This window comes from Coturnix japonica, unplaced genomic scaffold (assembly GCF_054131305.1).
Source record: "Coturnix japonica strain WE unplaced genomic scaffold, WE-NBRP24 Scf150, whole genome shotgun sequence".
Taxonomy (NCBI): domain Eukaryota; kingdom Metazoa; phylum Chordata; class Aves; order Galliformes; family Phasianidae; genus Coturnix; species Coturnix japonica.
The window spans coordinates 54,779-78,213 of NW_028189053.1; the positions used below are offsets into that span (position 1 = coordinate 54,779).

The following is a 23,435-nucleotide window of genomic DNA, read 5'->3' on the forward strand; positions in this document are numbered from 1 at the left end:
GGGTAATGGGGGGCAATAGGGGGCAATAGGGGGTAATGGGGGGGTAATAGGGGGCAATAGGGGGTAATGGGGGGGTAATAGGGGGCAATAGGGGGTAATGGGGGGGTAATAGGGGGCAATAGGGGGTAATGGGGGGGCAATAGGGGGCAATAGGGGGTAATGGGGGGGTAATAAGGGGCAATAGGGGGTAATGGGGGCAATGGGGGGCAATGGGGGGGAATAGGGGGTAATAGGGGCAATGGGGGTAATAGGCGGGAATAGGGGGCAATGGGGGGGTAATAGGGGGCAATAGGGGGCAATGGGGGGGTAATAGGGGGCAATAGGGGGTAATGGGGGGTAATAGGGGGCAATAGGGGGTAATGGGGGGGTAATAGGGGGCAATAGGGGGTAATGGGGGCAATGGGGGGCAATGGGGGGGAATAGGGGGTAATAGGGAGTGATAGGAGTAATAGGGGTTAATAGAGGGCAATGGGGGGTAATAGGGGGTAATAGAGGGCAATGGGGGGTAATAGGGGGGAATAGGGGGTAACAGTGGGGAATAGGGGGCAATGGGGGGTAATAGGGGGGAATAGTGAGGAATAGGGGGTAATAGGGTTCAATAGGGGTAATAGGGGTCAATGGGGGTAATAGAGGGCAATGGGGGGTAATAGGGGGGAATAGGGGGTAAGAGTGGGGAATTGGGGGCAATTGGGGGGTAATAGGGGGGAATAGTGAGGAATAGGAGGCAATGGGGGGTAATAGGGGTCAATGGGGGGTAATTGGGGGGAATAGAGGGTAATAGGGGGGAATAGGGGGGAATAGGGGAAATAGGGGGGAATAGGGAGTGATAGGGGGTGATAGGGGGTAATAGGGGGGAATAGGGGGTAATAGGGGCAATGGGGGTAATAGGGGGAAAAGGGGGGTAATAGGGTTGAATAGGGGGTAATAGGGGGGAATAGTGGGTGATAGGGGGTAATAGGGGGAAATAGGGGAAATGTGGGGTAATAGGGGGTAATAGGGGGTAATAGGGGGGAACAGGGGGTAATAGGAGGCAATGGGGGGTAATAGGGGGGAATAGAGGGTAATAGGGGGGAATAGGGGGAATAGGGGAAATAGGGGGGAATCGGGAGTGATAAGGGGTGATAGGGGGTAATAGGGGGGAATAGGGGGGAATAGGGGGTAATAGGGGCAATGGGGGTAATAGGGGGCAAAGGGGGGTAATAGGGTTGAATAGGGGGTAATAGGGGGGAATAGTGGGTGATAGGGGGTAATAGGGGGTAATAGGGGGAAATGTGGGGTAATAGGGGGAAATAGGGGGTAGTAGGGGGTAATAGGGGGTAATATGGGGTGATATGGGGGGGATACAGGGGGATATGGGGGTGATATGGAGGGATATGGGGGGATATGGGGGTGATATGTGGTGATATAGAGGGATATGGGGTGATATGGGGTTGATATGGGGTGATATGGGGTAATAGGGAGTAATAGGGGGTGATATAAAGTGATATGGGGTGATATGGGGGGATACAGGGGGATATGGGGTGATAATTGGCTGATATGGGGTGATATCAGGGAATATGGGATGATATGGGGTATATGGGGTGATATGGGGGGATATGGGGGGATATGGGGGGTATGGGGGCTATGGGGGGATATGGGGGTAGTAGGGGGTAATATGGGGTGATATGGGGGGATATAGGGGGATATGGGGGGATATGGGCGATATGGGGGGATATGGAGTAATGGGGGACATGGCAAGATATGGGGTGATATGGGCGTGATACAGGGTGATATGGGGTGGGTATAGGGTAATATGGGATGATACGGGATGATAAAAGGTGATTGGGGTGATATGGGGGTGATATGGGGGGATATGGGGGGTTATGGGGGGATATGGGGTGATATGGGGGTGATATGGGGAGATATGGGGGGATATGGGGGGATATGGGGGGATATGGGGGGATATGGGGGGATATGGGGAGATATGGGGGGATATGGGGGTATATGGGGGTCATTAAGGGCAGATATGGGGGGATATGGGGGGTATATGGGGTCATATGCGGGGAAGCTTATCGGGGTATTGTGGGGGCAGGATGTGCCCCATAGCGCACAGCCCCTGCCCCTAACCCCCATATACCCCCCATATATCCCCATATCCCCCCATATACCCCCTATATACACCAATATACCCCCATATCTCCCCATATCCCCCCTGGATCTCCCTATATACCCCCATATCCCCCCATATCACCCCATATGACCCCATATTCCCCCATATCCCCCCATTATACCCCCATATCTCCCCATATCCCCCCATATCTCCCCATATCTGCCCTTAATGACCCCATAGGACCCCCATATCCCCGCATATGACCCCATATACCCCCCATATCCCCCCATATCTGCCCTTAATGACCCCCATATACCCCCATATCCCCCCATATCTGCCCTTAATGACCCCCATATCCCCCCATATCCCCCCATTATACCCCCATATCTCCCCATATCCCCCCATATCTCCCCATATCCCCCCATATCTGCCCTTAATGACCCCATAGGACCCCCATATCCCCCCATATCTGCCCTTAATGACGCCCATATCCCCCCATATCCCCCCATTATACCCCCATATCTCCCCATATCCCCCCATATCTCCCCATATCCCCCCATATCTCCCCATATCCCCCCATATCTGCCCTTAATGACCCCATAGGACCCCCATATCCCCGCATATCCCCCCCATATCTCCCCATAACCCCCTATATCCCCCCATATCCCCCCATATCCCCCATATCCCACCTGCTGCCCCCTCTGTGTTATGGCCTTGTCCTCCAGGCTCCGTAGCTTATCTGGGTACTGTGGGGGCAGGATGTGCCCCATAGCGCACAGCCCCCGGCCCCTACCCCCCCTATACCCCATAGCCCCCTATATACCCCCTATATACCCCAATATATACCCATATCTCCCCATATCCCCCCCATATCTCCCCATATCCCCCCATATCTCCCCATATCCCCCCATATCTGCCCTTAATGACCCCATAGGACCCTCATATCCCCCCATATCCCCCCATATCTCCCCATATCCCCCCATATCTGCCCTTAATGACCCCATAGGACCCCCATATCCCCCCATATCTACCCTTAATGACCCCATATGACCCCATATACCCCCATATCCCCCCATTATACCCCCATATCTCCCCATATCCCCCCATATCTGCCCTTAATGACCCCATAGGACCCCAATATCCCCCCATATCCCCCCATATACCCCATATCCCACCTGCTGCCCCCTCTGTGTTATGGCCTTGTCCTCCAGGCTCCGTAGCTTATCTGGGTACTGTGGGGGCAGGATGTGCCCCATAGCGCACAGCCCCCGGCCCCTACCCCCCCTATACCCCATAGCCCCCTATATACCCCCTATATACCCCAATATATACCCATATCTCCCCATATCCCCCCCATATCTCCCCATATCCCCCCATATCTCCCCATATCCCCCCATATCTGCCCTTAATGGCCCCCATATACCCCCATATCCCCCCATATCTGCCCTTAATGACCCCCATATACCCCCATATCCCCCCATATCCCCCCATTATACCCCCGTATCCCCCCATTATACCCCCATATCTCCCCATATCCCCCCATATCTCCCCATAACCCCCCATATCTGCCCTTAATGACCCCACAGGACCCCCATATCCCCCCATATCTGCCCTTAATGACCCCCATATACCCCCATATCTCCCCATATCCCCCCATATCTCCCCATATCCCCCCATATCTGCTCTTAATGACCCCATATGACCCCATATCCCCCCATATACCCCCATATACCCCCATATCTCCCCATATCCCCCCATATACCCCATATCCCACCTGCTGCCCCCTCTGTGTTATGGCCTTGTCCTCCAGGCTCCGTAGCTTCTCTGGGTACTGTGGGGGCAGGATGTGCCCCATAGCGCACAGCCCCTGCCCCAGTTTCACGTAGAGCCCCCCGTTCCGTAGCGCCCCCTGCAGGAGACGCTCCGCACCGCGCTCGTGGCACCGCGACATCGCCGCCTCGAACGCTGCGCTGCCCTATAGACAGACAGAGACCCTATAGGGATCCATAGGGGGTATAGGGCACATATAGACCCTATAGGAGCCTATAGAGCCCCATAGAGCCCATAGGGTACATACAGATCCATAGGGCACATACAGACCCCATAGGGACCCATAGAGCCCCATAGATCCCCATAGGGCACATACAGACCCCATAGGGACCCATAGGGACCCATAGAGCCCCATAGAGCCCATAGAGACCCTATAGGGACCCATAGGGCCCATAGGGTACATACAGACCCCATAGGGACACATAGGGCACATACAGACCCTATAGGGATCCATAGGGGGTATAGGGCACATACAGAACCCATAGGAACCTATAGAGCCCCATAGGGCACATACAGACCCATAGGGAACCATAGAGCACATACAGACCCTATAGGGATCCATAGGGGGTATAGGGCACGTACAGAACCCATAGGAACCTATAGAGCCCCATAGGGCACATACAGACCCATAGGGAACCATAGGGCACATACAGACCCTATAGGGATCCATAGGGGGTATAGGGCACGTACAGAACCCATAGGAACCTATAGAGCCCCATAGGGCACATACAGACCCATAGGGAACCATAGGGTACATACAGACCCATAGGGAACCATAGGGCACATACAGACCCTATAGGGATCCATAGGGGGTATAGGGCACGTACAGAACCCATAGGAACCTATAGAGCCCCATAGGGCACATACAGACCCATAGGGAACCATAGGGCACATACAGACCCTATAGGGACCCATAGGGGGTATAGGGCACATACAGAACCCATAGGAACCTATAGAGCCCCATAGGGCACATACAGACCCATAGGGAACCATAGGGCACATACAGACCCTATAGGGATCCATAGGGGGTATAGGGCACATACAGACCCATAGGGAACCATAGGGCACATACAGACCCTATAGGGATCCATAGGGGGTATAGGGCACGTACAGAACCCATAGGAACCTATAGAGCCCCATAGGGCACATACAGACCCATAGGGAACCATAGGGCACATACAGACCCTATAGGGACCCATAGGGCACATACAGACCCTATAGGGATCCATAGGGGGTATAGGGCACGTACAGAACCCATAGGAACCTATAGAGCCCCATAGGGCACATACAGACCCATAGGGAACCATAGGGCACATACAGACCCATAGGGAACCATAGGGCACATACAGACCCTATAGGGACCCATAGGGGGTATAGGGCACATACAGAACCCATAGGAACCTATAGAGCCCCATAGGGCACATACAGACCCATATGGAACCATAGGGTACATACAGACCCATAGGGAACCATAGGGCACATACAGACCCTATAGGGATCCATAGGGGGTATAGGGCACATACAGAACCCATAGGAACCTATAGAGCCCCATAGGGCACATACAGACCCATAGGGAACCATAGGGTACATACAGACCCATAGGGAACCATAGGGCACATACAGACCCTATAGGGACCTATAGAGCCCCATAGGGCACATACAGACCCATAGGGAACCATAGGGCACATACAGACCCATAGGGAACCATAGGGCACATACAGACCCTATAGGGATCCATAGGGGGTATAGGGCACGTACAGAACCCATAGGAACCTATAGAGCCCCATAGGGCACATACAGACCCATAGGGAACCATAGGGCACATACAGACCCTATAGGGATCCATAGGGGGTATAGGGCACGTACAGAACCCATAGGAACCTATAGAGCCCCATAGGGCACATACAGACCCATAGGGAACCATAGGGCACATACAGACCCTATAGGGATCCATAGGGCGTATAGGGCACGTACAGAACCCATAGGAACCTATAGAGCCCCATAGGGCACATACAGACCCATAGGGAACCATAGGGCACATACAGACCCCATAGGTACCCATAGGGCACATACAGACCCTATAGGGATCCATAGGGTGTATAGGGCACATACAGACCCCATAGGGACCCATACGGTACATACAGACCCCATAGGGAGCCATAGGGCACATATAGACCCCATACGGACCCATAGGGTACATACAGACCCATAGGGACCCATAGGGCACATACAGACCCCATACGGACCCATAGGGTACATACAGACCCATAGGAACCCATAGGGCACCTACAGACCCCATAGGGACCCACAGGGCACATACAGACCCATAGGGCACATACAGACCCTATAGGGATCCATAGAGCCCATAGGGCACATACAGACCACATAGGGAGCCATAGGGCACATACAAACCCCATAGGGACCCATAGGGTACATACAGACCCATAGGGACCCATAGGGCACATACAAACCCCATAGGGACCCATAGGGCACATACAGACCCCATAGGGACCCACAGGGCACATACAGATCCTATAGGGATCCATAGAGCCCATAGGGTACATACAGACCCCATAGGGAGCCATAGGGCACATATAGACCCCATACGGACCCATAGGGTACATACAGACCCATAGGGACCCATAGGGCACATACAAACCCCATACGGACCCATAGGGTACATACAGACCCATAGGAACCCATAGGGCACATACAGACCCCATAGGGACCCATAGGGTACATACAGACCCATAGGGAACCATAGGGCACATACAGACCCCATAGGTACCCATAGGGCACATACAGACCCTATAGGGATCCATAGGGTGTATAGGGCACATACAGAACCCATAGGGACCCATAGGGCACATACAGACCCCATACAGACCCATAGGGCATATAGGGCACATACAGACCCCATAGGGACCCATAGGTACCCATAGAGCCCCATAGAGCCCATAAGGTACATACAGACCCCATAGGGACCCATAGGGCACATAAAAACCCCATAGGGACCTATAGAGCCCCATAGAGCCCATAGAGACCCTATAGGGACCCATAGGGCGTATAGGGCACATATAGACCTTATAGGGACCTATAGAGCCCCACAGAGACCCTATAGGGACCCATAGGGCGTATAGGGCACATATAGACCCTATAGGGACATATAGAGCCCCATAGAGCCCCATAGAGCCCATAGGGTACATACAGACCCATAGGGCACATACAGACCCCATAGGGACCCATAGGGCACATACAGACCCAATAGGGACCCATAGGGCGTATAGGGCACATATAGACCTTATAGGGACCTATAGAGCCCCATAGAGCCCCATAGAGCCCATAGGGTACAGCCCCCCGTTCCGTAGCGCCCCCTGCAGGAGACGCTCCGCACCGCGCTCGTGGCACCGCGACATCGCCGCCTCGAACGCTGCGCTGCCCTATAGACAGACAGAGACCCTATAGGGATCCATAGGGGGTATAGGGCACATATAGACCCTATAGGAGCCTATAGAGCCCCATAGGGCACATACAGACCCATAGGGAACCATAGGGCACATACAGACCCATAGGGAACCATAGGGCACATACAGACCCTATAGGGATCCATAGGGCGTATAGGGCACGTACAGAACCCATAGGAACCTATAGAGCCCCATAGGGCACATACAGACCCATAGGGAACCATAGGGCACATACAGACCCATAGGGAACCATAGGGCACATACAGACCCTATAGGGATCCATAGGGCGTATAGGGCACGTACAGAACCCATAGGAACCTATAGAGCCCCATAGGGCACATACAGACCCATAGGGAACCATAGGGCACATACAGACCCATAGGGAACCATAGGGCACATACAGACCCTATAGGGATCCATAGGGCGTATAGGGCACGTACAGAACCCATAGGAACCTATAGAGCCCCATAGGGCACATACAGACCCATAGGGAACCATAGGGCACATACAGACCCATAGGGAACCATAGGGCACATACAGACCCTATAGGGATCCATAGGGCGTATAGGGCACGTACAGAACCCATAGGAACCTATAGAGCCCCATAGGGCACATACAGACCCATAGGGAACCATAGGGCACATACAGACCCATAGGGAACCATAGGGCACATACAGACCCATAGGGAACCATAGGGCACATACAGACCCTATAGGGACCTATAGAGCCCCATAGAGACCCTATAGGGATCCATAGGGCATATAGGGCACATACAGACCCCATAGGGACCCATAGGGCACATACAGACCCCATACAGACCCATAGGGCATATAGGGCACATACAGACCCCATAGGGACCCATAGGTACCCATAGAGCCCCATAGAGCCCATAGGGTACATACAGACCCCATAGGGACCCATAGGGCACATAAAAACCCCATAGGGACCTATAGAGCCCCATAGAGCCCATAGAGACCCTATAGGGACCCATAGGGCGTATAGGGCACATATAGACCTTACAGGGACCTATAGAGCCCCACAGAGACCCTATAGGGACCCATAGGGGGTATAGGGCACATATAGACCCTATAGGGACCTATAGAGCCCCATAGAGCCCCATAGAGCCCATAGGGTACATACAGACCCATAGGGCACATACAGACCCCATAGGGACCCATAGGGCACATACAGACCCAATAGGGACCCATAGGGCGTATAGGGCACATATAGACCTTATAGGGACCCATAGAGCCCCATAGAGCCCATAGGGCACAGCCCCCCGTTCCGTAGCGCCCCCTGCAGGAGACGCTCCGCACCGCGCTCGTGGCACCGCGACATCGCCGCCTCGAACGCTGCGCTGCCCTATAGACAGACAGAGACCCTATAGGGATCCATAGGGGGTATAGGGCACGTATAGACCCTATAGGAGCCTATAGAGCCCCATAGGGCACATACAGACCCATAGGGAACCATAGGGTACATACAGACCCATAGGGAACCATAGGGCACATACAGACCCTATAGGGATCCATAGGGCGTATAGGGCACGTACAGAACCCATAGGAACCTATAGAGCCCCATAGGGCACATACAGACCCATAGGGAACCATAGGGCACATACAGACCCATAGGGAACCATAGGGCACATACAGACCCTATAGGGATCCATAGGGCGTATAGGGCACGTACAGAACCCATAGGAACCTATAGAGCCCCATAGGGCACATACAGACCCATAGGGAACCATAGGGCACATACAGACCCATAGGGAACCATAGGGCACATACAGACCCTATAGGGATCCATAGGGCGTATAGGGCACGTACAGAACCCATAGGAACCTATAGAGCCCCATAGGGCACATACAGACCCATAGGGAACCATAGGGCACATACAGACCCATAGGGAACCATAGGGCACATACAGACCCTATAGGGATCCATAGGGCGTATAGGGCACGTACAGAACCCATAGGAACCTATAGAGCCCCATAGGGCACATACAGACCCATAGGGAACCATAGGGCACATACAGACCCATAGGGAACCATAGGGCACATACAGACCCTATAGGGATCCATAGGGCGTATAGGGCACGTACAGAACCCATAGGAACCTATAGAGCCCCATAGGGCACATACAGACCCATAGGGAACCATAGGGCACATACAGACCCATAGGGAACCATAGGGCACATACAGACCCTATAGGGATCCATAGGGCGTATAGGGCACGTACAGAACCCATAGGAACCTATAGAGCCCCATAGGGCACATACAGACCCATAGGGAACCATAGGGCACATACAGACCCATAGGGAACCATAGGGCACATACAGACCCTATAGGGATCCATAGGGCGTATAGGGCACGTACAGAACCCATAGGAACCTATAGAGCCCCATAGGGCACATACAGACCCATAGGGAACCATAGGGCACATACAGACCCATAGGGAACCATAGGGCACATACAGACCCTATAGGGACCTGTATAGACCTATATAGAGACCCTATAGGGATCCATAGGGCATATAGGGCACATACAGACCCCATAGGGACCCATAGGGCACATACAGACCCCATACAGACCCATAGGGCATATAGGGCACATACAGACCCCATAGGGACCCATAGGTACCCATAGAGCCCCATAGAGCCCATAGGGTACATACAGACCCCATAGGGACCCATAGGGCACATAAAAACCCCATAGGGACCTATAGAGCCCCATAGAGCCCATAGAGACCCTATAGGGACCCATAGGGGGTATAGGGCACATATAGTCCCCATAGGGACCTATAGAGCCCCATAGAGACCCTATAGGGACCCATAGGGCATATAGGGCACATATAGACCTTATAGGGACCTATAGAGCCCCATAGGGCACATACAGACCCCATAGGGAGCCATAGAGCCCCATAGAGCCCATAGAGACCCTATAGGGACCCATAGGGCGTATAGGGCACATATAGACCTTATAGGGACCTATAGAGCCCCACAGAGACCCTATAGGGACCCATAGGGCGTATAGGGCACATATAGACCTTATAGGGACCTATAGAGCCCCATAGGGCACATACAGACCCCATAGGGACCCATAGAGCCCCATAGAGCCCATAGGGTACATACAGACCCCATAGGGACCCATAGGGCACATAAAAACCCCATAGGGACCTATAGAGCCCCATAGAGCCCATAGAGACCCTATAGGGACCCATAGGGCGTATAGGGCACATATAGACCTTACAGGGACCTATAGAGCCCCACAGAGACCCTATAGGGACCCATAGGGGGTATAGGGCACATATAGACCCTATAGGGACCTATAGAGCCCCATAGAGCCCCATAGAGCCCATAGGGTACATACAGACCCATAGGGCACATACAGACCCATAGGGAACCATAGGGCACATACAGACCCTATAGGGATCCATAGGGGGTATAGGGCACATACAGAACCCATAGGAACCTATAGAGGCCCATAGGGCACATACAGACCCATAGGGAACCATAGGGTACATACAGACCCATAGGGAACCATAGGGCACATACAGACCCTATAGGGATCCATAGGGCGTATAGGGCACGTACAGAACCCATAGGAACCTATAGAGCCCCATAGGGCACATACAGACCCATAGGGAACCATAGGGCACATACAGACCCCATAGGTACCCATAGGGCACATACAGACCCTATAGGGATCCATAGGGTGTATAGGGCACATACAGACCCCATAGGGACCCATAGGGCACATACAGAACCCATAGGGACCCATAGGGCACATACAGACCCCATAGGGAGCCATAGGGCACATAGGACACATACAGACACCATACAGCCCCATAGAACCCATAGGGCACATACAGACCCTATAGGGATCCATAGGGCGTATAGGGCACGTACAGAACCCATTGGGACCCATAGGGCACATACAGACCCATAGGAACCCATAGGGCACATACAGACCCCATAGGGAGCCATAGGGCACATAGGACACATACAGACACCATACAGCCCCATAGAACCCATAGGGCACATAGAGACCCATAGGGAGACATAGGGCACATACAGACCCCATAGGGACCCATACGGTACATACAGACCCCATAGGGACACATAGGGCATATAGGGCACATACAGATCCCATAGAACCCATAGGGTACATACAGACCCCATAGGAACACATAGAGCATATAGAGCACATACAGACCCCATAGTGACCCATAGGGCACGTACAGACCCCACAGAGCATATAGGGCACATACGGACCCCATAGGGATCCATAGGGCATATAGGGCACATACGGACCCCATAGGGATCCATAGGGCATATAGGGCACATACGGACCCCATAGGGATCCATAGGGCATATAGGGCACATACAAACCCCATAGGGATCCATAGGGCATATAGGGCACATACAAACCCCATAGGGATCCATAGGGCATATAGGGCACATACAAACCCCATAGTGACCCACAGGGCACGTACAGACCCCATAGGGATACATAGGGCATATAGGGCACATACAGACACCATAGGGACCTATAGAGCCCCATAGAGCCATAAAGACCCTATAGGGATCCATAGAGCATATAGGGCACGTACAGACCCCATAGGGACCCATAGAGCCCCATAGAGCCCATAGGGCACATACAGACCCCATAGGGCACATACAGACCCCATAGAGCCCATAGGGCACATACAGACCCCATATAGATACATAGAGCCCATAGGGCACATACAGACCCCATATAGATACATAGAGCCCATAGGGCACATACAGACCCCATAGTGCCCCATAGAGCCCCATAGGACACACACAGACCCCATACGGACCCATAGGGCACGTACAGACCCCATAGGGACCCATAGAGCCCATAGGGCACATACAGACCCCATAGAGCCCCATAGAGCCCATAGGGCACATACAGACCCCATAGAGCCCCATAGAGCCCATAGGGCACATACAGACCCCATAGTGCCCCATAGAGCCCATAGGGCACATACAGACCCCATATAGATACATAGAGCCCATAGGACACACACAGACCCCATAGTGCCCCATAGAGCCCATAGGGCACATACAGACCCCATAGAGCCCCATAGAGCCCATAGGGCACATACAGACCCCATAGTGCCCCATAGAGCCCATAGGGCACATACAGACCCCATATAGATACATAGAGCCCATAGGACACACACAGACCCCATAGTGCCCCATAGAGCCCCATAGGACACACACAGACCCCATAGTGCCCCATAGAGCCCCATAGGACACACACAGACCCCATACGGACCCATAGGGCACGTACAGACCCCATAGGGACCCATACGGCACATACAGACCCCATAGGGACCCATACGGCACATACAGACCCCATAGGGACCCATACGGCACATACAGACCCCATAGGGACCCATAGGGCACACACAGACCCCATAGAGCCCCATAGGGCCCATTCAGACCCCATAGACCCCATGGAGCCCACCCCAACCCCACTCCCACCCCCCTCCCTCCGTCCCCCCCCCCACCTCCTCGACGCCCCACAGCTCCACGTGTTGGGTCCACCAGTAATCGATGGAGATCCACATCCCGACCGACAGCGACCTGTGGGGCACACACAGCCCCATAGATCCCATAGAACCCATAGAACCCCATAGAACCCCATTATGCCCATAGAACCCCATTATGCCCCATAGAATCCCATATAATTCCATATAACCACATATAACCCCATATAACCCCATATAACCCCATCCCGACCGACAGCGACCTGTGGGGCACACACAGCCCCATAGATCCCATATAACCCATAGAACCCCATATGACCCCATGTAACCCTATATAAACCCATTATGCCCCATATAACCCCATATAACCCCATAGAACCCCATAGAACCCATATAACCCCATGTAACCCCATATACCCCATATACCCCCATAGAACCCCATAGAACCCCATAGAACCCCATAGAACCCCATATATCCCATATATCCCATAGAACCCCATATGACCCCATATAAACCCATATAACCCCATATAACCCCATATAACCCATATAACCCCATATCACCCCATATAACCCCATATAACCCCATATAACCCCATATCACCCCATATAACCCCATATCACCCCATATAACCCCATATCACCCCATATCACCCCATATAACCCCATATCACCCCATATAACCCCATATCACCCCATATAACCCCATATCACCCCATATAACCCCATCATAACCCCATATCACCCCATATAACCCCATATCACCCCATATAACCCCATATAATCCCATATAACCCCATATCACCCCATATAACCCCATAGAACCCCATATCACCCCATATAACCCCATATCACCCCATATAACCCCATATAATCCCATATAACCCCATATCACCCCATATAACCCCATAGAACCCCATATCACCCCATATAACCCCATATCACCCCATATAACCCCATATCACCCCATATAACCCACCTGGTGAATCTCCCCACCCCCCCCATGATCAGCCGCATCCTCCGTCGTCGGGGGGGGGAGGATCCGAAGTAACAGCCAGCGGGAACAGCCAGGAACAGAGGGAGGAGCACGGGGAGCCTGGAGACACATAGAGACCCATAGAGACCCATAGGGACCCATAGAGACCCATAGAGACCCATAGGGACCCATAGGGACCCATAGGGACCCATAGGGACCCATAGAGACCCATAGGGACCCATAGAGACCCATAGGGACCCATAGAGACCCATAGAGACCCATAGGGACCCATAGAGACCCATAGGGACCCATAGGGACCCATAGAGACCCATAGAGACCATAGAGACCCATAGAGTCCCATAGAGACCCATAGGGACCCATAGAGACCCATAGAGACCCATAGAGACCCATAGGGACCCATAGGGACCCATAGGGACCCATAGGGACCCATAGAGACACATAGAGACACATAGAGACCCCTAGAGACCCACAGAGACCCATAGGGACCAATAGAGACCCATAGAGACCCATAGAGACCCACAGAGACCCATAGCGACCCATAGCGACCCATAGCGACCCATAGAGACCCATAGAGACACATAGAGACCCACAGAGACCCACAGGGACCCATAGAGACCCATAGAGACCCATAGGGACCCATAGAGACCCATAGAGACCCATAGAGACCCATAGAGACACATAGGGACCCATAGAGACCCATAGAGACCCATAGGGACCCATAGAGACCCATAGGGACCCATAGGGACCCATAGGGACCCATAGGGACCCCATAGAGACCCATAGGGACCCATAGAGACCCATAGAGACCCATAGAGACCCATAGGGACCCACAGGGACCCATAGGGACCAATAGAGGCCCATAGAGACCCATAGGGACCCATAGAGACCCATAGGGACCAATAGAGGCCCATAGAGACCCATAGAGACACATAGAGACCCATAGGGACCCATAGGGACCCATAGGGACCCATAGGGACCAATAGAGACCCATAGGGACCCATAGAGACCCATAGGGACCAATAGAGACCCATAGAGACCCATAGAGACCCATAGAGACCCATAGAGACCCATAGAGACCCATAGAAACCCATAGGGACTAATAGAGACCCATAGAAACCCATAGAGACCCATAGGGACCCACAGGGACCCATAGGGACCAATAGAGGCCCATAGAGACCCATAGGGACCCATAGAGACTCATAGGGACCAATAGAGGCCCATAGAGACCCATAGAGACACATAGAGACCCATAGGGACCCATAGGGACCCATAGGGACCCATAGAGACCCATAGGGACCAATAGAGACCCATAGAAACCCATAGAGACCCATAGAGACCCATAGAGACCCATAGAGACCCATAGAAACCCATAGAGACCCATAGAGACCCATAGAGACCCATAGGGACTAATAGAGACCCATAGAAACCCATAGAGACCCATAGAGACCCATAGGGACCAATAGAGACCCATAGAAACCCATAGAGACCCATAGAGACCCATAGAGACCCATAGAGACCCATAGGGACCCATAGAGACCCATAGGGACCAATAGAGACCCATAGGGACCAATAGAGACCCATAGAAACCCATAGAGACCCATAGAGACCCATAGAGACCCATAGAGACCCATAGAGACCCATAGAGACCCATAGGGACCCATAGGGACCCATAGAGACCCATAGAGACCCATAGAGACCCATAGGGACCCACAGGGACCCATAGGGACCAATAGAGGCCCATAGAGACCCATAGGGACCCATAGAGACCCATAGGGACCAATAGAGGCCCATAGAGACCCATAGAGACACATAGAGACCCATAGGGACCCATAGGGACCCATAGGGACCCATAGAGACCCATAGGGACCAATAGAGACCCATAGGGACCCATAGGGACCCATAGAGACCCATAGAGACCCATAGAGACCCATAGAGACCCATAGAGACCCATAGAGACCCATTGAAACCCATAGGGACTAATAGAGACCCATAGAAACCCATAGAGACCCATAGGGACCCACAGGGACCCATAGGGACCAATAGAGGCCCATAGAGACCCATAGGGACCCATAGAGACTCATAGGGACCAATAGAGGCCCATAGAGACCCATAGAGACACATAGAGACCCATAGGGACCCATAGGGACCCATAGAGACCCATAGGGACCAATAGAGACCCATAGAAACCCATAGAGACCCATAGAGACCCATAGAGACCCATAGAGACCCATAGAGACCCATAGAGACCCATAGGGACTAATAGAGACCCATAGAAACCCATAGAGACCCATAGAGACCCATAGGGACCAATAGAGACCCATAGAAACCCATAGAGACCCATAGAGACCCATAGAGACCCATAGAGACCCATAGAGACCCATAGGGACCCATAGAGACCCATAGGGACCAATAGAGACCCATAGAAACCCATAGAGACCCATAGAGACCCATAGAGACCCATAGAGACCCATAGAGACCCATAGAGACCCATAGGGACCAATAGAGACCCATAGAAACCCATAGAGACCCATAGAGACCCATAGAGACCCATTAAGGACCCATAGAGACCCATAGGGACCAATAGAGACCCATAGAAACCCATAGAGACCCATAGAGACCCATAGAGACCCATAGAGACCCATAGAGTCCCATAGAGACCCATAGGGACCCATAGAGACCCATAGAGACCCATAGGGACCCATAGAGACCCATAGGGACCCATAGAGACCCATATACCTGCCATAGCGTCTCCTCCCGCTGCGCTGCGTCACTTCGGCCACTGGGGGGCGCCATCGGAGCACCTGGAATAGGGGATAATGGGAACAGATATAGGGGATAATGGAACGTATAGGGGATAATGGGAACAGATATAGGGATAATGGGAACAGATATAGGGATAATGGGAACAGATATAGGGATAATGGGAACAGATATAGGGGACCAACACACCCCATAGATGGACCCGTAGATGGACCTATAGCAGGACCCATAGATGGACCCGTAGATGGACACATAGATGGACCCATAGATGGACCCATAGATGGACCCATAGCGCAACCCATAGATGGACCCATAGATGGACCCATAGCGGGACCCATAGATGGACCCATAGATGAACCCATAGATGGACACATAGATGGACCCATAGCGGGACCCACAGATGGACCCATAGATGGACCCATAGATGGACCCATAGATGGACCCATAGCGGGACCCATAGATGGACCCATAGCGGGACCCATAGATGGACCCATAGATGGACCCATAGATGGACCCATAGATGGACCCATAGTGGGACCCATAGATGGACCCATAGCGGGACCCATAGATGGACACATAGATGGACCCATAGATGGACCCATAGGGTCCCAACAGCCCTGCCCCATAGCTGACAGCCCCATAGCCGCCCCACAGCAGTCTCAGAGCTCATCCCACAGCCACCCCATAGCTCTGCCCCATAGCAAAGCCAGCCCTACAGGCAGCCCCATAGCTGCCCCATAAGCAGCCCCATAGCTGCCCCATAGCCAGCCCTAAAGGCAGCCCTACAGGCAGCCCCATAGCCAGCCCTACAGGCAGCCCCATAGCTGCCCCATAAGCAGCTTCATAGCTGCCCCATAGCCAGCCCTATAGGAAACCCCATAACTGCCCCATAGCCAGCCCTACAGGCAGCCCCATAGATGCCCCATAAGCTGCCCCATAGCTGCCCCATAACCAGCCCTACTGTCTCACCCCAAAACAGCCCCATAGCAGCCCCATAGGGACCTCCACCACAACCCCATAGCCGCCCTATAGCTACCCCACAACAGCCCCATAAGCAGCCCCATAGCCGCCCCATAGAGACCCCATAGGGTTCCACTGAGATCCATTGAGACCCATAGGGACCCCATAGCTGCCCCATAGGAGACCCCATAGGGTTCCATTGAGACCCATAGGGACCCCATAGCTGCCCCATAGAGACCCCATAGGATTCCATTGAGACCCATAGGGACCCCATAGCTGCCCCATAGAGACCCCATAGGGTTCCATTGAGACCCATAGGGACCCCATAGAGACCCCATAGGGTTCCATTGAGATCCACTGAGACCCATAGGGACCCCATAGAGACCCCATAGCTGCCCCATAGAGACCCCATAGGGTTCCATTGAGATCCATTGAGACCCATATGGACCCCATAGAGACCCCATAGCCGCCCCATAGAGACCCCATAGGGTTCCATTGAGACCCATAGGGACCCCATAGAGACCCCATAGCCGCCCCATAGCTGCCCCATAGGGTTCCATTGAGACCCATAGGGACCCCATAGAGACCCCATAGAGACCCCATAGAGACCCCATAGCCGCCCTATAGCCGCCCCATAGCCGCCCTATAGCCCCACCCCATAGGGACCCCCACCACAGCCCCATAGCTGCCCCATAAGAGTCCCCATAGCGTCCCATTGAAAACCATAGAGACCCATAGAGACCCCATAGGGTTCCATTGAGATCCATTGAGACCCTATAGAGACCCCATAGGGACCCCATAGAGACCCCATAGGGTTCCATTGAGACCCATAGGGACCCCATAACAGCCCCATAGCCGCCCCATAGAGACCCCATAGGGTTACATAGAGACACCATAGGGACCCCATAGAGACCCCATAGAGACCCCATAGGGTTCCATTGAGACCCATAGGGACCCCATAACAGCCCTATAGCCGCCCTATAGAGACCCCATAGGGTTCCATAGAGACCCCATAGCAGCCCAATAGAGACCCCATAGGGTTCCATTGAGACCCATAGGGACCCTATAGAGACCCCATAGCTGCCCCATAGAGACCCCATAGGGATCCATTGAGATCCATTGAGACTCATAGGGACCCCATTGAGACCCCATAGCCGCCCTATAGCCCCACCCCATAGGGACCCCCACCACAGCCCCATAGCTGCCCCATAGAGACCCCATAGGGACCCCATAGGGACCCCATAGAGACCCCATAGGGTTCCATTGAGATCCATAGGGACCCCATAACAGCCCTATAGCCGCCCTATAGAGACCCCATAGGGTTCCATAGAGACCCCACAGCCGCCCCATAGAGACCCCATAGGGTTCCATTGAGATCCATTGAGACTCATAGGGACCCCATAGAGACCCTATAGAGACCCCATAGGGACCCCATAGGGACCCCATAGAGACCCCATAGCTGCCCCATAGAGACCCCATAGGGTTCCATAGAGACCCCACAGCCGCCCCATAGAGACCCCATAGGGTTCCATAGAGACCCCACAGCCGCCCCATAGAGACCCCATAGGGTTCCATAGAGACCCCATAGCCGCCCCATAGAGACCCCATAGGGTTCCATTGAGACCCATAGGGACCCCATAACAGCCCTATAGCCGCCCTATAGAGACCCCATAGGGTTCCATAGAGACCCCACAGCCGCCCCATAGAGACCCCATAGGGTTCCATTGAGATCCATTGAGACCCCATAGCTGCCCCATAGAGACCCCATAGGTTTCCATTGAGACCCATAGGGACCCCACAGGGACCCCATAGAGACCCCATAGCTGCCCCATAGAGACCCCATAGGGTTCCACTGAGACCCACAGAGACCTCATAGGGGCCCCATAGGGACCCCTTAGAGACCCCATAAAGACCCCATAGAGACCCATAGGGTTCCATTGAGACCCATATGGACCCCATAGCTGCCCCATAGAGACCCCATAAGGTTCCACTGAGGTCCATTGAGACCCATAGGGACCCCATAGAGACCCCATAGAGACCCCATAGCTGCCCCATAGGGACCCCATAGAGACCCCATAGGGTTCCATTGAGACCCATAGAGACCCCATAGAGACCCCATAGCCGCCCCATAGCTGCCCCATAGGGTTCCATTGAGACCCATAGGGACCCCATAGGGACCCCATAGAAACCCCATAGCTGCCCCATAGAGACCCCATAGGGATCCATTGAGATCCATTGAGACTCATAGGGACCCCATAGAGAACCCATAGCCGCCCTATAGCCCCACCCCATAGGGACCCCCACCACAGCCCCATAGCTGCCCCATAGAGACCCCATAGGGACCCCATAGGGACCCCATAGAGACCCCATAGGGTTCCATTGAGACCCATAGGGACCCCATAACAGCCCTATAGCCGCCCTATAGAGACCCCATAGGGTTCCATAGAGACCCAATAGCCGCCCCATAGCTGCCCCATAGGGTTCCATTGAGATCCATTGAGACCCATAGGGACCCCATAGAGACCCCATAGCCGCCCCATAGAGACCCCATAGGGTTCCATTGAGACCCATAGGGACCCCATAGAGACCCCATAGCCGCCCCATAGAGACCCCATAGGGTTCCATTGAGACCCATAGGGACCCCATAGAGACCCCATAGCCGCCCCATAGCTGCCCCATAGGGTTCCATTGAGACCCATAGGGACCCCATAGGGACCCCATAGAGACCCCATAGCCGCCCCATAGAGACCCCATCGGGTTCCATAGAGACCCCACAGCCGCCCCATAGAGACCCCATAGGGTTCCATTGAGATCCATTGAGACTCATAGGGACCCCATAGAGACCCTATAGAGACCCCATAGGGACCCCATAGGGACCCCATAGAGACCCCATAGCTGCCCCATAGAGACCCCATAGGGTTCCATAGATACCCCACAGCCGCCCCATAGAGACCCCATAGGGTTCCATAGAGACCCCACAGCCGCCCCATAGAGACCCCATAGGGTTCCATTGAGACCCATAGAGACCCCATAGAGACCCCATAGCCGCCCCATAGCTGCCCCATAGGGTTCCATTGAGACCCATAGGGACCCCATAGGGACCCCATAGCCGCCCCATAGAGACCCCATAGGGTTCCATTGAGATCCATTGAGACTCATAGGGACCCCATAGAGACCCTATAGAGACCCCATAGGGACCCCATAGGGACCCCATAGAGACCCCATAGCTGCCCCATAGAGACCCCATAGGGTTCCATAGAGACCCCACAGCCGCCCCATAGAGACCCCATAGGGTTCCATAGAGACCCCACAGCCGCCCCATAGAGACCCCATAGGGTTCCATAGAGACCCCACAGCCGCCCCATATAGACCCCATAGGGTTCCATTGAGACCCATAGGGACCCCATAGAGACCCCATAGCCGCCCCATAGAGACCCCATAGGGTTCCATTGAGATCCATTGAGACCCATAGGGACCCCATAGAGACCCCATAGCCGCCCTATAGCCCCACCCCATAGGGACCCCCACCACAGCCCCATAGCTGCCCCATAGAGACCCCATAGGGACCCCATAGGGACCCCATAGAGACCCCATAGGGTTCCATTGAGACCCATAGGGACCCCATAACAGCCCTATAGCCGCCCTATAGAGACCCCATAGGGTTCCATAGAGACCCCATAGGGTTCCATTGAGATCCATTGAGACCCATATGGACCCCATAGAGACCCCATAGCCGCCCCATAGAGACCCCATAGGGTTCCATTGAGACCCATAGGGACCCCATAGGGACCCCATAGAGACCCCATAGCCGCCCCATAGCTGCCCCATAGGGTTCCATTGAGACCCATAGGGACCCCATAGAGACCCCATAGCCGCCCCATAGAGACCCCATAGGGTTCCATAGAGACCCCATAGCCGCCCCATAGAGACCCCATAGGGTTCCATAGAGACCCCATAGCCGCCCCATAGAGACCCCATAGGGTTCCATTGAGATCCATTGAGACTCATAGGGACCCCATAGAGACCCTATAGAGACCCCATAGGGACCCCATAGGGACCCCATAGAGAACCCATAGGGTTCCATTGAGACCCATAGGGACCCCACAGGGACCCCATAGAGACCCCATAGCCGCCCCATAGCTGCCCCATAGGGTTCCATTGAGACCCATAGGGACCCCATAGGGACCCCATAGAGACCCCATAGGCGCCCCATAGAGACCCCATAGGGTTCCATTGAGATCCATTGAGACTCATAGGGACCCCATAGAGACCCTATAGAGACCCCATAGGGACCCCACAGGGACCCCATAGAGACCCCATAGCTGCCCCATAGAGACCCCATAGGGTTCCATAGAGACCCCACAGCCGCCCCATAGAGACCCCATAGGGTTCCATTGAGACCCATAGGGACCCCATAACAGCCCTATAGCCGCCCTATAGAGACCCCATAGGGTTCCATTGAGACCCATAGGGACCCCATAGGGACCCCATAGAGACCCCATAGCCGCCCCATAGCTGCCCCATAGGGTTCCATAGAGACCCCACAGCCGCCCCATAGAGACCCCATAGGGTTCCATAGAGACTCCATAGCCGCCCCATAGAGACCCCATAGGGTTCCATTGAGACCCATAGGGACCCCATAGAGACCCCATAGAGACCCCATAGCCGCCCCATAGCTGCCCCATAGGGTTCCATTGAGACCCATAGGGGCCCCATAGGGACCCCATAGAGACCCCATAGCCGCCCCATAGAGACCCCATAGGGTTCCATTGAGATCCATTGAGACTCATAGAGACCCCATAGGGGCCCCATAGGGACCCCATAGAGACCCCATAGCTGCCCCATAGAGACCCCATAGGGTTCCATTGAGACCCCACAGCCGCCCCATAGAGACCCCATAGGGTTCCGTTGAGACCCATAGGGACCCCATAGAGACCCCATAGGGTTCCATAGAGACCCCATAGCCGCCCCATAGCCGCCCTATAGCCGCCCTATAGCCGCCCTATAGCCGCCCCATACCCCCCCCATCCCCCCACCCTCGGTTGAACTCGGGAACTTCCGGGTTTGGGGGTTCGGGTATTTCCGGAAGGGATCGGCTACTTCCGGGTAGGGGGTTCGGGTACTTCCGGTTGGGGGTTCGGGTACTTCCGGTTGGGGTTCGGGTATTTCCGGTGGGTTTCGGGGTCCCCTTCCCGCGCTCACCGCCGCGCGCTGCCCCATGTCCTCACGAAGCTCCGCCCCCCGCTCCTTCCCATTGGCTGATACCACACAAAGCCCCGCCCACAAACCGCGAGCGGGCCGAGAGCTGATTGGTGGGAGGGCGAAGTAGTCCCGCCTATCTCAACGCTGATTGGTCAAAATGAAGGGGTGGAAGCGTGGCGCGAAGCCCCGCCCATATGGCTCCCGCCTCGCGCTCTGATTGGCTGAGGGACGGAGTGGGCCGAGGGGGCGGGGTTAACGCGCTTGGCCACGCCCACAAAGGTGGATCACGTGACTGTGTGGCCGCGGGGTCACCTCCGGACGCGGCGAGTCACGTGACCGACATATGGGGGAGGGGGGGGAGGGGAAGATTAAAGTAATTAAGGATTAATGAAGGTTAATTAAGGTTAATTAAAGCTAATGAGAGCTAAGGGGGCCACAGTGAGCCCATAGGGCCCCACTGAGTCTATAGGGTCCCATTGATCCCATAGAGCCCCATTGATCCCATAGTGCCCCACTGATCCCATAGGGCCCCATTGACCCCATAGGGCCCCATTGACCCCATAGAGCCCCATTGATCCCATAGGGCTCCATTGATCCCATAGGGCTCCATAGGGCCC

The 23,435-nt window shown here is 54.3% G+C and overlaps 1 protein-coding gene across 2 annotated transcripts; it reads right to left on the reverse strand.

The window, feature by feature from the left end:
- Positions 1–8,601: 8,601 nt before the first annotated feature.
- LOC146751076 (putative aarF domain-containing protein kinase 5) lies at positions 8,602–22,895 on the reverse strand. Of its 2 annotated transcripts, XM_085535679.1 has the most exons (5): positions 22,819–22,895; positions 16,633–16,697; positions 13,879–13,995; positions 12,921–12,996; positions 8,602–8,745 (listed from the first exon to the last, which is right to left on the reverse strand). In XM_085535679.1, exons 1-5 carry the CDS (start codon positions 22,834–22,836, stop codon positions 8,617–8,619), a joined length of 405 nt encoding a protein of 134 aa, XP_085391805.1. In that variant the 5' UTR covers positions 22,837–22,895; the 3' UTR covers positions 8,602–8,616. The 2 variants fall into 2 exon arrangements, 1 of the variants encoding a protein (XP_085391805.1); XR_014941942.1 differs by lacking the exons at positions 8,602–8,745; positions 12,921–12,996 and adding an exon at positions 13,139–13,162.
- Positions 22,896–23,435: the final 540 nt, after the last annotated feature.